At 44.1% G+C, this 12688-nt stretch overlaps 1 protein-coding gene across 3 annotated transcripts in view; it reads right to left on the bottom strand.

The window, feature by feature from the left end:
• Positions 1 to 294: 294 nt before the first annotated feature.
• Positions 295 to 12688, bottom strand: part of LOC123809204 (NACHT, LRR and PYD domains-containing protein 1-like) — a 61025-nt gene continuing 48631 nt past the window's right edge. The window contains exons 12-14 of one of the 3 annotated variants that reach the window (XM_045824124.1): positions 11041 to 11182; positions 9091 to 9135; positions 6648 to 8630 (exon numbers count right to left, since the gene is read on the bottom strand). In XM_045824124.1, coding sequence (XP_045680080.1) covers positions 8356 to 8630; positions 9091 to 9135; positions 11041 to 11182 — 462 coding nt within the window. In that variant the 3' untranslated portion in view covers positions 6648 to 8355. Of the gene's footprint in view, positions 589 to 6647; positions 8631 to 9090; positions 9136 to 9173; positions 9347 to 11040; positions 11183 to 12688 lie in introns of those variants that run through there. The other 2 variants (XM_045824126.1, XM_045824127.1) reach the window with 2 other exon arrangements.

Genomic DNA, 12688 nt, shown 5'->3' with positions numbered 1-12688 from the left:
AGAGTGCCATTCTGCCTGGTAGGTTAAAATGCTAATTTGGACATAACTGGGCAGCTCCTATTAGATAGGCAAAGTCTCAGTCCTGTTAGTTGACTTACAATTTCAGGAACTTGTCAATAACAGTTATCTGAGGTTGCAAATCACAGTGCAGGCAGGCAGTTCAGTGCAGGTGGCAGGCAGCTTAGTGCAGGGTTCTTCCTGAAGCAAGGTTTATGTGACAGATCCCCACTTAGATGACTGCTAAGCTCTCTTTTAAAGTTTTAGCTTTGTCAGCCACTAGGAGCTCCTGTTGCTAGGTATCTTCTCTCTCAGGGTCCACATTTCCCCTTTGTGATCAGAACTTGCTCAGAGACAGTACCAGTGATTGATTAGGTCAGTCTGTTCTGTGCTGATACTGAGTGGCTTGGCCACCTGCTCCAGTTATGTCCAGTCCAGTAGTGGGATTCTGGTAATAGGCCTGTGGCAGGGTGGTAGTGAGTTGAGCAACAAGATCCATTTTCTTGTGAGAGGTCAGTCAGGTACCAGCGAAACTTGCACAAGCATGCACACACACGCACTTGCAGTCTCTTCTCAAAGCAACCAAAACAACTGGGGAAAGGTAAAAAAAAAACAACAAAGACACTTAGTTTGTAAGAGAAATCAAGGATAATTGGTGAAAGACATTTGACATCAGGAGTAAAGATGTTAACCATCCCGAATTACAGGCATGAAAGGAATGTGGTGGTTTGATGGGTCATTTCTATTTTTCATGTGACCATTACTCAAGTTTTATAGAGGGTTTTAGACATTTTGTTATGCAGAATATCAATAGCTTAACAACGAAGTATATTGAACAAATTAGAATAACAATAAGCAAAACAATTTACAATCCTGACTTTAAAATAGCACTTAGCCCAGTTGGCAGTGAGGTAAAATGTCAGAAAACCCTAACCAGCCATTGACACTGGAAAGAAACTGGAATACCCCTTAAGGGACTTGGCAAGATGAAGGAGTTCAGTTGTTTCTAATTGTACCTGGGAAGAAGAGTTTATCTAGGAATAGCAGGGGGTGTTGGCTCTGGCACAAACTGCCTCTTGGGCTGTGAGCTCATAACCTGGGGTGACTGTCTTGTCAGGACGACGGGGTGTCGCTAGGGTGTCTAGATGTGGTCACTGAGCTCTGAAGGTCTTCTAGGCTGAGCTGGCCATTATGTTACATGCTCTGGTTAGAATTTTGCATCATTGTATAGTTAAAGAGTACCAGGGCCAGCCCATGAACATATGGTTCTGAGGTGGTTGTTTCCATACTAATCTCAACATTTTATTTGCTGTCATTGTGGAATGACCAAGATTGAGCTACATCTGAAGTGAGTTCAAAGGAAAGGGACTGAAGGACACCAGGAGCTACACCTAAGATCATAGCTTCACATGCCTTCTATTGATGACATTCAAAATTACACAATAGGATACCTTTGTTATTTAAATAAACTAGTATTGAAATTTAGAAAAAATGCTTTTCACACCCACCGAATCATATTTAGATTTACAAAAACATATTAATGTGTACAAATAACTAGTAATTTGTGAAACTGCATCAGTTGATAGAACAGAACCTTTATGACTATTGTACTAATATGTCACAAATTATACAGATTAAGCAACAGCTGAAGTTTCTAAGGGTGAAGACCCAGCGTCACTGAATCTCCAGGCATTCACCTCAGTGCTGACATTGTTTCACCCAAACATCCTCCATCAGAAGAGAGGTTTTACATGTTCCTCCCCTTTTGATACTTCATCATATTCTTGGAAAAGGAACAATTCTGTTTTTCTACCATTTTACTTATGCTCATGATTCTTATATTAGTCTAATTACATTGTTTAGGCTAAGGTGAAATTCTATGAATTGAATTTCTAGATTCCAGAATTTATATGGATTGTACAATAAGCCTTTTTGGCAGAAAGCCACACCTCTGGTTGAAAACATTTTCTGGAACAATGACTGAGTGTGGCAGATCCTGGCTGGCAGGACCCGTGTATGGTGTGGCTGCTAGAGAACAAATAGACACAGACAACAGAAGTTCTATGAAGAAAGAGGCATGGCATGGTCACTCTCTGAGAGAGAGAGGGCAAGAGGGCCAGAGAGCCCCAGTGCCTGCCTGGACAAGCTTTTATTGCCTTTCTGGGTACATTACATGGAAGGTAGTCCTCATTTACTATGCACAGGTTCACTGCAGGGGACTACTTTTAAAGATAACAAAGGCAAGAATGCTGCTAATTACTTCAAAGAGAAGGATGTTGCAGATCACTCTCCATACTTGGGAGGTATACCTCAGATTTTAGGAAGTTGCAGTAAGCACTTGCTGCCTCAATTCGGGATGAGGGAGTTTTAGCAAAAGCAAGTCTCATAGCGGTGCAGGTACAATGCAGGCCTGATTCCCCATGGGAAAGCCTCTCCATGGGCATGGTCCTCTGGGCCACTTGCTCCCCAATGATTTTCCATGTGAGTGCTGATCTACATTTCCACGCCATGCCAAGTGGTTCCCTACAGTTGAGTAGTTAAGACCAGCTGCCAATGAAACCACAGTGCTCCTAATTGTCAGATTACAGTGTAAACCTTCTCATCAAATTAAAATTTCTTCATGAACAGAACCAGGTCTCCTTTCTTTTCTATATTTTCTATAGCACCTATGACAGCGCTGTTGCCTGAGTACCATTTGGTGAGTGGTAGTTGGAAAAAGATCATTCTTTCTGTCTCAAAGAAAACACCTCCAATAACATAATTTGCAGAATCATTCAAAATTATGCTAAATGATATTCATACTGATATTTAAAATGTTGACTTCTCTCTGGCATGTTTAAAATGCATTTCAATTTTAAACATTAGAATGGTGTAGAAGACAAATAGTTCACAAGGGGATGCAATCCTCAAGATACTGAACTCTAAACCAAGGTGACTCCCTCTTCAAGGGACTTAATGGTGCCCCTTGCCAGGAAAGCAGCCACCTGGGGGCTTCTGGTCAAGATGGTTATGTAGGCAGATATGGCTTGCCTCTTCACACAACCACATCAAAATTACCATTAAAATATAGAACAACTGTCAGTCACAAACTATACAGGACCATTCCAAGTGGTGTGGGGAATGCAGCCCAGCCCCTACTTGGAAAGGCCAGTGGGGAGCGAGGTTGGCACACAGGACACACACTCATGGATAGGTTTTCTCATGGGGAATCAGGCCTGCATTGTACCTAGGCTGCTATGAGGCTTGCTTTTGCTAAAGCTCCCTCACCCTGGACTGAGGCAACAAATGTTTACTGCATATCTTTAACTTCCTAAAGTCTGTGCTAAACCTCCCAAGTATGAAATATAATCAGTTCAACCACTTTTCCCCTTGACCTGCAACATCCTTCTCTTTGAAGTAATTAGCAACACTCTTTCCTTTGTTATCTGTAAAGGGTAATCATCTACAGCGAACCTGTGCCTAGTAAAAGAGGACCATCCTCGATATAATGTACCCAGAAAAGCAATAAAAGCTTGTCCAGGCAGGGGTCAGGGCCTTCTCTCTCACTTAGAGAGTGGCCATGCCATCCCTTTTTCTCCCCAGGATTTCTGTAGTCTGTGTGAATTTGTTCATCCCAGACACAAAACATGGATCCCGGGGGCTGGGGTCCACATCAAGAAACATCAGAAATCAAGTTGAATGGAAGTGTGACAGCTACAGAATTGAAGAAACCACATCTATCCAGACTGTAGGAAAGGTGTGGATATGGAATGGGCAGGCCCCACATCCACATGGATACACTTCAGGAGGAGGATCTTTGGATGCTGAGTCCCAGACCCACACCAGGTCCCCAGTCCAGTATTTCAGTGCTAGGAAGGTAAGTCCCCACAACTTCTGGCTGCAAAAACCAGCAGGGAATGAGTTGGGGCAAGAGGCTGCTGGAGCCCTAAGCAGTTCTGTTTGGGGAAGACGCACATGGACTCACCTACTGAGATTCACTCCCTCTGAGCTCCAGCACCTGGGTGGCAGCTTGAAGAGCATCAGTGGTATACAGGGAGAGACTGAAGTGTCTGGCATTGGGGTGAGTAGAGGCCACTATCCGTTTGCTGAGCCCTCCTTCAAATAGAGCTGGTGGGCTAGTGCTGTATCTGTGACTCCATCAACCTGTCTAATACTGTGTGATCCACCTTGGAGAAACACAGAGACTATCCCACCCAACTTATGAGCCCACCCAGGCTGCTTTTCCATAAGAATTGCTCATCTTGGCTTCTAAATCATTTAAAAAAAACAACAGAGAGTTTCAGTGAGCCTTAGGGAGCTAGAATAGAGTTACAGCTTGTCTTCACCTAGGAATCTCCAAGCCCTGCACAAATAGCAGACATCTCAGATTGCTTTACAGCTCAGGCAGGGTGCCCCTGGCAAAACACAGGTGGGGCCTGACCTTGGCCTGCACCACCTGGGAAACCCCAGGGCCAGTACACCCAGTGGATAGCTACAGACCATGGCAGAGCACCACCACCCTGTCCCTGCACAGCTGATCCTCTACAGAGGGTGGAGGTTGGTGGTCAGTGGGCACAGTTAGTCCTTGAAGCTGACTGGCCTGGAGAAATCCCTCCATTGATCTGCCAACAGCAATCAAGGCTCAACTACAAGAGGAGGGTGTACTCAGCCCACACAAAGGGGGCACCTTGAGTACACAGCTTGGGTGATAGGGGAGGCTGTGCCACTGGACCCTACAGGGCACCTACTGCATTAGTCCACACTACCAAGACATGGAGTCAAGTAACTCTTCCTAATACATAGAAATAAACATGGGGAGCCTGCAAAAAGGAGACAAAGAAATATGACCAACATGAAGAACCAGGTCAACACTCCAGGAAAAGAGCTAAACAAAATAGAGATAAACAATCCATCAGATGTAGAGTTGAAAACACTAATTATAAGGATGCTCAAGGAATCCAGGGAGGACCTAAGCAGCAGAAAAAAGATCCAGTTAAAGATGAAGGACACACTAATTGAAATAAAGAACAATTTACAGGGAAACAACAGTAGAGTGGATGAAGCCAATAATCAAATCAATGACTTGGAAGCAAAAAGCAACCAATGAGAACAAGAAGAAGAAAAAACAATCCAAAAAAGTGAGGATAGTATATACAGCCTCTGAGACAACTTTTTTTTTACTCATTTATTTTTATTTGTTTGTTTGTTTATTTATTTATGTTCAAGTACAGTTGTCTTCATTTCCCCCCTGAACCACCCTCCCCCTCCCCACCGACCCCACCTTCCACCCTTAATCCTACCCCTGTCTCACTTTGTTCATGTCTTTTACACATGTTCCTTGACAACCCTTCTCCCTTTTTCTCACATTATATGCCTCCCTCCCTCTCTGGTTACTGTCAGTTTGTTCTTTATGTCAATATCTCTGGTTACGATTTGCTTCTTTGTTTTTTTGATTAGGTACCACTTATAGGTGAGATCGTGAGATATTTGTCTTTCACCACCTGGCTTGTTTCACTTAGTATAATGGTCTCCAGTTCCATCCATGCTGTTGCAAAGGGTAGGAGCTTCTTCTTTCTTTCTGATGCATAGTATTTCATTGTGTAAAAGTACCATCGTTTCTTGATCCATTCATTTACTCATGGGCATGTAGATTGCTTCCAACATTTGGCTATTGTTAATTGTGCTACTATGAACATTGGAGTGCATAGGTTCTTTTGAATTGGTGTTTCAGGATTCTTAGGGTACAATCTCAGCAGCTGAAGAAATTCCATACTGTTTTCCACAGTAGCTGCACCAGTCTACATTCCCACCAACTGTACTAGGGTTCCCTTTTCTCCACAACTTTGCAAGTATTTGTTGTTTGTTAATTTGGTTATGATGGCCATTCTGATTGGTGTGAAGTGGTATCTATTGTGGTTTTAATTTGCATCTCTCTGATGACTAGTGATGCTGAGTATCCTTTTGTATGTCTCTGGGCCCTCTGCATGTCCTCCTTGGAGAAATGTCTGTTCAAGTCCTGTGCTCATTTTTAAATTGGGTTGTTTGTATTCCTGGAGTGGAGTCATGTGAGTTCTTTATATATTGTGGTGACCATACCCTTGTATGAGATATTATTGGCAAATATATTTTCCATATGGTTGGTTCTGTTTTCATTTTGCTGGTGTTTTCTTTAGCTGTGCAGAAGTGAGGCAACTTTAAGAGGTCCAACATTTGCCTCAATAGGGGTGCCCAAAGGAGAAGAGAAAGAGCAAGAAGTTGGAAATCTATGTGCAAACAGGTGAAAGAAAGCTTCCCTAATTTGGTGAAGGAAATAGACACGCAAGTCCAGGAAGCACAGAGAGCCCCAATTATGATGGATACAAAGAGGCCCATTCCAAGACACATCATTATTCAAAGGCCAAAGGTTAAAGATGAAGAGAGACTCTTAAAAGCAAGTTACCAGAAGGCTGCCATATTGGAGGGGGGTAGGGGTGAAGAGGTGAGGGGACTAAGAAGTACAAATGGGCAGTTACAGAATAGTCATGGGTATGTAAAGTACAGTATAGCAATGGGGTAGCTGAAGAACTTATATACATGACTCATAGACATGAATAATGGTGGGGTGATTGCCTGAGGGAGTAGGGGGCACTGAATGGAGGGGGGCAAAAGGGAAGAAATCAGGACAACAGTAATAGCATAATCAACAAAATATAATTAAAAAAAGAACACCCCACAACACACAAGCAATTAAGAAAGCATTTAGTACACAGAAATCTATGTAACCAGGCCAGAATGAGGACTCTAACCACAATCCCATGCTGAGGAACTCTCTCATCTCAAATTCTTGCTTCTAGCTGAGTGTTGTCTATTGACTAATTCCTACAGAATCCCAGAGTGGTTCAAAGAACCCAGATGGTGGGACAGAGGGCTTGTCATCCTGCACACCAGGGACTTATCCAGTTTCAGGCTCATCAGCCTGCCAGTAACTCATTTCCTTTCACCAGCTAAACATTTCAGATGACTGATGCTTTGAGAGGGAGAGAACAGGGAGAATTCCCAAAACAAAGAACTGTTAGCAGTTGCTGGGAAATTCCTGCAATCCCTGCCACAAGCAGCTGTGAACCTAGCCTGGGCCCCTCTGGGCCTTATCAGGGTACAAGTTGTCCCAGCAAAGTAGCCCCAAACTGTAACTGAACACAGGTCAGGAAGAAGTGACTCTGAGGGAGAAAGGTGACAAAGTGGATAAGGAGGTACAATCAAGTTGGGCTGCTGTGTATTGGGATGGGGTAACCTGAGTGGAGCTTTGCTCTTACCAGTTGAGAACAACATTGGTAGAAATGATTCAGCACCAATGGGTTTAATTCTAGGATTACTGATTCACTGAGGCCAAAGGGTGGCCTACTAATGGGGGAAATATTACTAGAGTGGATATGTGAATTCCATGGACAATATGGTGGCCAGGAAGGGAATTAAGGATGTATCTGGAGAATGTTCCTTTGCCATCTACCCATTCATAAGTCCTGACTGCATACCCCACCATAAGCAAGGCAATATGCAAAGCCCTGGAAGTAAACTGATGATGAGATCAGACATGGTTCCTGTTCATAGGTAGATAACCATCTAGTAGGGACAGACCATCAATAAAGTAGGAGGGACAATGCCATGTGCTGAGTGCTCTGATGGGGTGGGAGACACAGGGTGCTACAGGAGCATAGGACAGTGGTACCTAAGCCAGCTGTAAGGACATGGAATTACTTTCCATAAGAGGAAACAGCTAAACTAAGACCTGGACCCCTTTGTGACTTTGGCCCCAAACCTCACCCTTCTCCTGGCTCTAGGACTATAGTAGGCTTCACGAATAGAAAAGTACAATGTGGATGAATGGAAAAACCCAGCTCCACATGGACAGATAAAAAATAAATCTATTTGCCCCTTGTTTAGGAGCCATTCAAAACTCCCAAGGTGTTCATTTCCATTGCTTATCTTCAGCCAGAGGTGGCCAACCCCATGTTCCTGGTACTCCCCCTTATACCTGGATGGCACAGTTATGGCTCTAGACTTGGTTGTGGTGGCATCACATGAAGCTTTTGGATAGGTTACTACAAACCTGCAGATGTCCTGTCACCTCCACATGCACATCACTACGAGGCTGTTATCCCACCTGGACAGCTGGCTTGTGGAAGCCAAGGGAGGCAGTCTGGGTGCCCATTGACATCTCTGGGCATGGACATGTAATGCCCAGCAAAGGCATGACCAAAATTTTTTAGCATCAGAAATAGAAGGCAAGTCAGATGGCAACTTACTGAGAGAGAAAAAAAACTGAGACCCAAACTGGAGAGGCAGAACCAGGACTCACAAGCCTGTGTTCAACTTCAGCAGCTGAGCTTGTTGAGAGCCCCCCTAGTTTCTACCACCCCACTTCTCCAAGAGTTCCACAGTGAGGTGAAGATGGGTATCCTTCAGGGCTTGGTAGAGTTGATCTTTGCAGGCCCTGTCCCAGGACTTGCTGAAGCTGAACAGCATCCTCATCTTGTCTGGATTGGTGGGCTCAGCCCGCACCCTCTCACACTGCTCCTCACTCAGCACCTGTCCATACAGCTTGTCCAGGACTCGGTCCACCGATGTCACTCTGGCCACCAGCTCTTCCCGATGCCGGTCCACAAAGTGCGGCAAAACTGGGGCATTTGGGGGTAAAGGTGAGGCAGACAACAAATGAAGAAGAGCTTCCATCACATCCTCTCCCTGTGATTCTCCACCTCTATCTCTTCACTCCCCTTGTCTGCATCCCTGGCTCCTCTCTACCCACCCACCCATTAAGGCATGGACCACTAGAAAGCCACCTCTTTCCTCCCTCATGTCAGCTTCCAGCCTAGCATTCTGCTCAGCTAAGAGTGGGGTTGGGTTCATGATAGAGGCATATAGGTATTTCTGTGGAAGGTGTTGGGGCCACAATAAGCAGGAATAGGGGGATGGAAAAGGACTCTGCTCTGAGGCACATGCCACTCTCCAATGCCTGATTCCTTGTAAAATCTGCATGAAAATGTTTCTTCCATTCTTTCCTTCCTCTTTGCCAGGAACAGATAGCACACCCCAGAACTGCCATGTTTTCTGTGGTCTCCAACAGCTGCTACTGACCTGTATGGCGTGTAGGGACCAGAGTAGCTTCAGGTCTGAGGTCTCCTGGAGGAAAACCGACATGAAGAAGCTTTTGTAGCAGTGGTAGTTATTAACACAAATGAGAAGCCTTGAAACTGCAACACATGTCTCACTTCTGAGATCCTTGGGTTCTTAGAACAAACTTGAAGACTATTCTAATAAAATTTAGAGAAAAAGTTGTAGTTGAATCCACTTCTCATGCATGTGGGGATACTGAATCCCAGATGCTATGAAGCTATGGTCATAGATGTGTGTGTGTTGTGTGTGTGTGCGTGAGGAAGAGAAAGTGGGGAGGGAGGGAGGGAGGAGGAGAGAGAGAGAGAGAGAGAGAGAGAGAGAGAGAGAGAGAGAGAGAGAGAGAGAGAGAGAAATTATTTCACTTGAACACTGTAGACATGGTTAAATTCAGTCTTGGCCTAAATGGAACCCTGGTGGAGAAGTAACCAAGTTCTTGGTAGATAGTTTCAACTATGAGATCTCCTTTTCTTAGAGGAAGTCTACCTCCTTGTTCATACTTGATCTTCACATTGTTTGTTCTGGATTTTGTGTCAGAATCAAGAATCGACATCAAGAAAATCTTACCACTTGGGTGTAATGGGTGAATTTCACTGGGAAAAATAAACAAAAAAACAATAACAAATGAAGGTGTCAAACAAAAACTTGCATAAGAAGAGGAAGGGGGAGGCCACAGCAGTTCATATGGACATGGCCTGAGAGTTTAGGCCCACCCAAGTCCAGTGTGAGCAGACAGCCTGGGGGGTGAGCTCAAGCACAGGGGTGCTCTGGCTGTGGTGTTGGGAGCACCAGGTTTGTGTGAATGGAGGGAGGAGTTCCACGTCCTCCATGCTGACTGGATGGTCTTAAGGTCCTTCCTGAATCTGTCCTTCCTGACTCATCCTTCAGTCCATCTACTGAAGAATGCCACTGAAAAGGCAAAGAAGGTAAAACCCAAAATATAAAAGAAATGATGAAAACACTAGAGATGTTCAACTTGCAAAGGAGGAGACTGAAGAGAGGCCATGTTCACAGTCTTTGAGTATCTGGGGGGGGCTTTCCCATGGGGATGGAGACAGAGCCCTCTGTCTCTGGAGGGAGAAGATGGTTTAATAAGAGGAAAAATAACAGTACCATTACTATATACAAGGACTACTTCATGAGATATATGCATAATCATATTATTTAATCTTTCCTGCAGTCAAACCACTAGGCATTGTGATCTTATTTTATAAATAAGAAACCTGAGTCTCAAAGTTAAGAAACTTTCCCAAGATCACCCGCAAGTAAGTGCCAGAGTGAGATTCAACCAAGGTCTGATGCCAGGGCTGGTTAGGCCTCCACCTGTGATTGTTCCCAAGCTGAGACTGAGGAAACCCATTCTCTTTCTTCACAATGGGAAGACTGTTGTAGCAACTCAGGAGGCAGATCCACCTTGTTTGAACAGTGGAAAAGGGCTAGTTGTCTTCAAAAGACTCTTTAGAGGAATTTGGTTGTTGGGGTTATTGGTGCTAGTTTAAGAGACTAACGTTTCATCCATTCCTGAAAATTCATTATTGGATTCCCTCTTATCTATGTTGGAAATATCTGAATGATCCAGGTTAGATCATCTGCTATTGCCAAAACTAGCTAATTTATATAATCATATAATCATCTAGTTTTTATTCTTCATCTCACATCCCATCTGTCATGAAAAACTTTCTCAAAGGCCTTGTGTCAAAATCTGTTAATACAGGGCAGTGTGGAAGCTCCATGGGACATGGAAGACAGAATGGAGGTTAGAGTCAGAATAACTTGAGGTCTGATTAGTAACTCGGAAAATTCAAATAACTTCTCTGGACTATATGTTCTTATCAGCAAATTGTCTTAATGTAGACACACATACATACACACTCACTCTAACTTTTTGAGCTCTTGAACATTTCCTGACTTTACCTGATTTCACCACAGCCTTCCATACCAAAGTCCCATCTTTCTTGTCTCTCATGAACAGCATGATCTCTAATCTCAAATGGCCAACGTAGAACTCAGAGAAGAGCTGGGCTTCCCCAGGGCTCCGATAGCAGAGCTCCAGTTCCTGTAGGAGAAGATATCATGTGAGAAGCCACCATTCATCCTGCAAGTGAAGTCTCTCCCCACCTGACACCTTCTTGGTCCTGCTCAGCCTCATGGGCACCCTTGGAGGATCTGTACTGAAATTAGTTGCCACAGGCTCTGCTCTTTTCCATATTTTCTACAAATTCTGACCCAGAGGAAAGAGGACACAGCTGAGTGCCCCATGGATGAGTCAGGACTCAACCAGATCCTTTTTCCTCCACCTCCCCCAGCATGACCCCCAATCCTCATTTCTCCAGTCCACAGCCTGTCTTCTCAATGGATCCTGAGCTTGACCCACTTTGAACCAAGACAAAACTTATATCCTTGCCCCTTTCTAAATCCCATTCAAGACAGACTTGATTCCCAACTGTCTTCCACACATGCCCCCTCCCCAGTTTCCCACACTCATTAAATGACACTACCAGCCACTGAGCACTCATGTTCCGGATTTGGGCATCCTCCCTAACTCCTACCTTTCTCTCCCATACACCAAGTCCTGTTGGCTTTACTTCCTACCTGTCCCTGAATCCATCAACTTACCTTCATCTGCACTGCTGCCTCCCTAGTCAAGCCTCCATCAGCTCCTGCTTGCACTATTTCATTAGCCTTTTGACATGTCTGTTGTTCTCACTCTTAACTGCTTATCATCCATTCTTACCCAGCAGCCAGAGGCATGCTTCTATGAAGCTAAATCAGGTCTTATAATCCCAAGTAAGACCTTCTGGGACATTGTCACTACACTTGGAACAAAATCCAAACTTCACACCAATGCAACATGGTTGATGGGTCCTAGGAAACCTCTGTCTCTTGTGAGACCCCATCTACCTCCTGTCTTTCATTACAGTCTTTAAGCTCTGCCACATTAGCCTTCATTCTGTCACTTGGATGTATCAAGTGTACTGGCTCTTCTATGCTTCTGTACCTGTAGCACTTTGACACAAATGTTCACCTACCAGAATCCTTCTTGCCACTCAGGTCTCAGTCCAGATGTCACCTCTTCAGAGATGACCTGGTGTAAACTACCCTAAGTTATTCTTTCAAAGAGCCTGGTTGTGTTTTACTCACAGCACTTCATCATCTTTGGTCATAATTTTCTTTATTTATATAGTTCGCATACCACCAAATGTCATCTTACCAAGAAATGGCCTTGTCTTGTTCAATGCCTGCCTCAGTTGAAGACAGCATGGTTGGCAGTAGTTAAATTTTTGTTGAATGACTGAACCATGTCTCTCATTTCTTGTTAACAATGACAGCAAGAAAATATAAGATATTCATCCTTGGGTACATGTTTCCCAACTGAAAAGTATGTATCACTTCTTTCTCACTGCTGGGTATTGATTCTGTCTCTTTGTCACCTAAGTGCTCCAAAATTCACCTGAGACAGAAGGAAAAAGAAAGATCGACCCTGGCTTAACTACAGAGTACTGTTCAGTGGGCACTTAGAGCCTAAGGAGCAAAAATCAAGACAATGGTGAAAACTTGGACA

Source organism: Phyllostomus hastatus, unplaced genomic scaffold, assembly GCF_019186645.2.
Source record: "Phyllostomus hastatus isolate PE091 unplaced genomic scaffold, TTU_PhHast_1.1 phas_scaffold_55, whole genome shotgun sequence".
NCBI lineage: Eukaryota > Metazoa > Chordata > Mammalia > Chiroptera > Phyllostomidae > Phyllostomus > Phyllostomus hastatus.
Note: the sequence above shows the minus strand (reverse complement) of the source record. Positions and strands in the feature narration are given on the sequence as shown.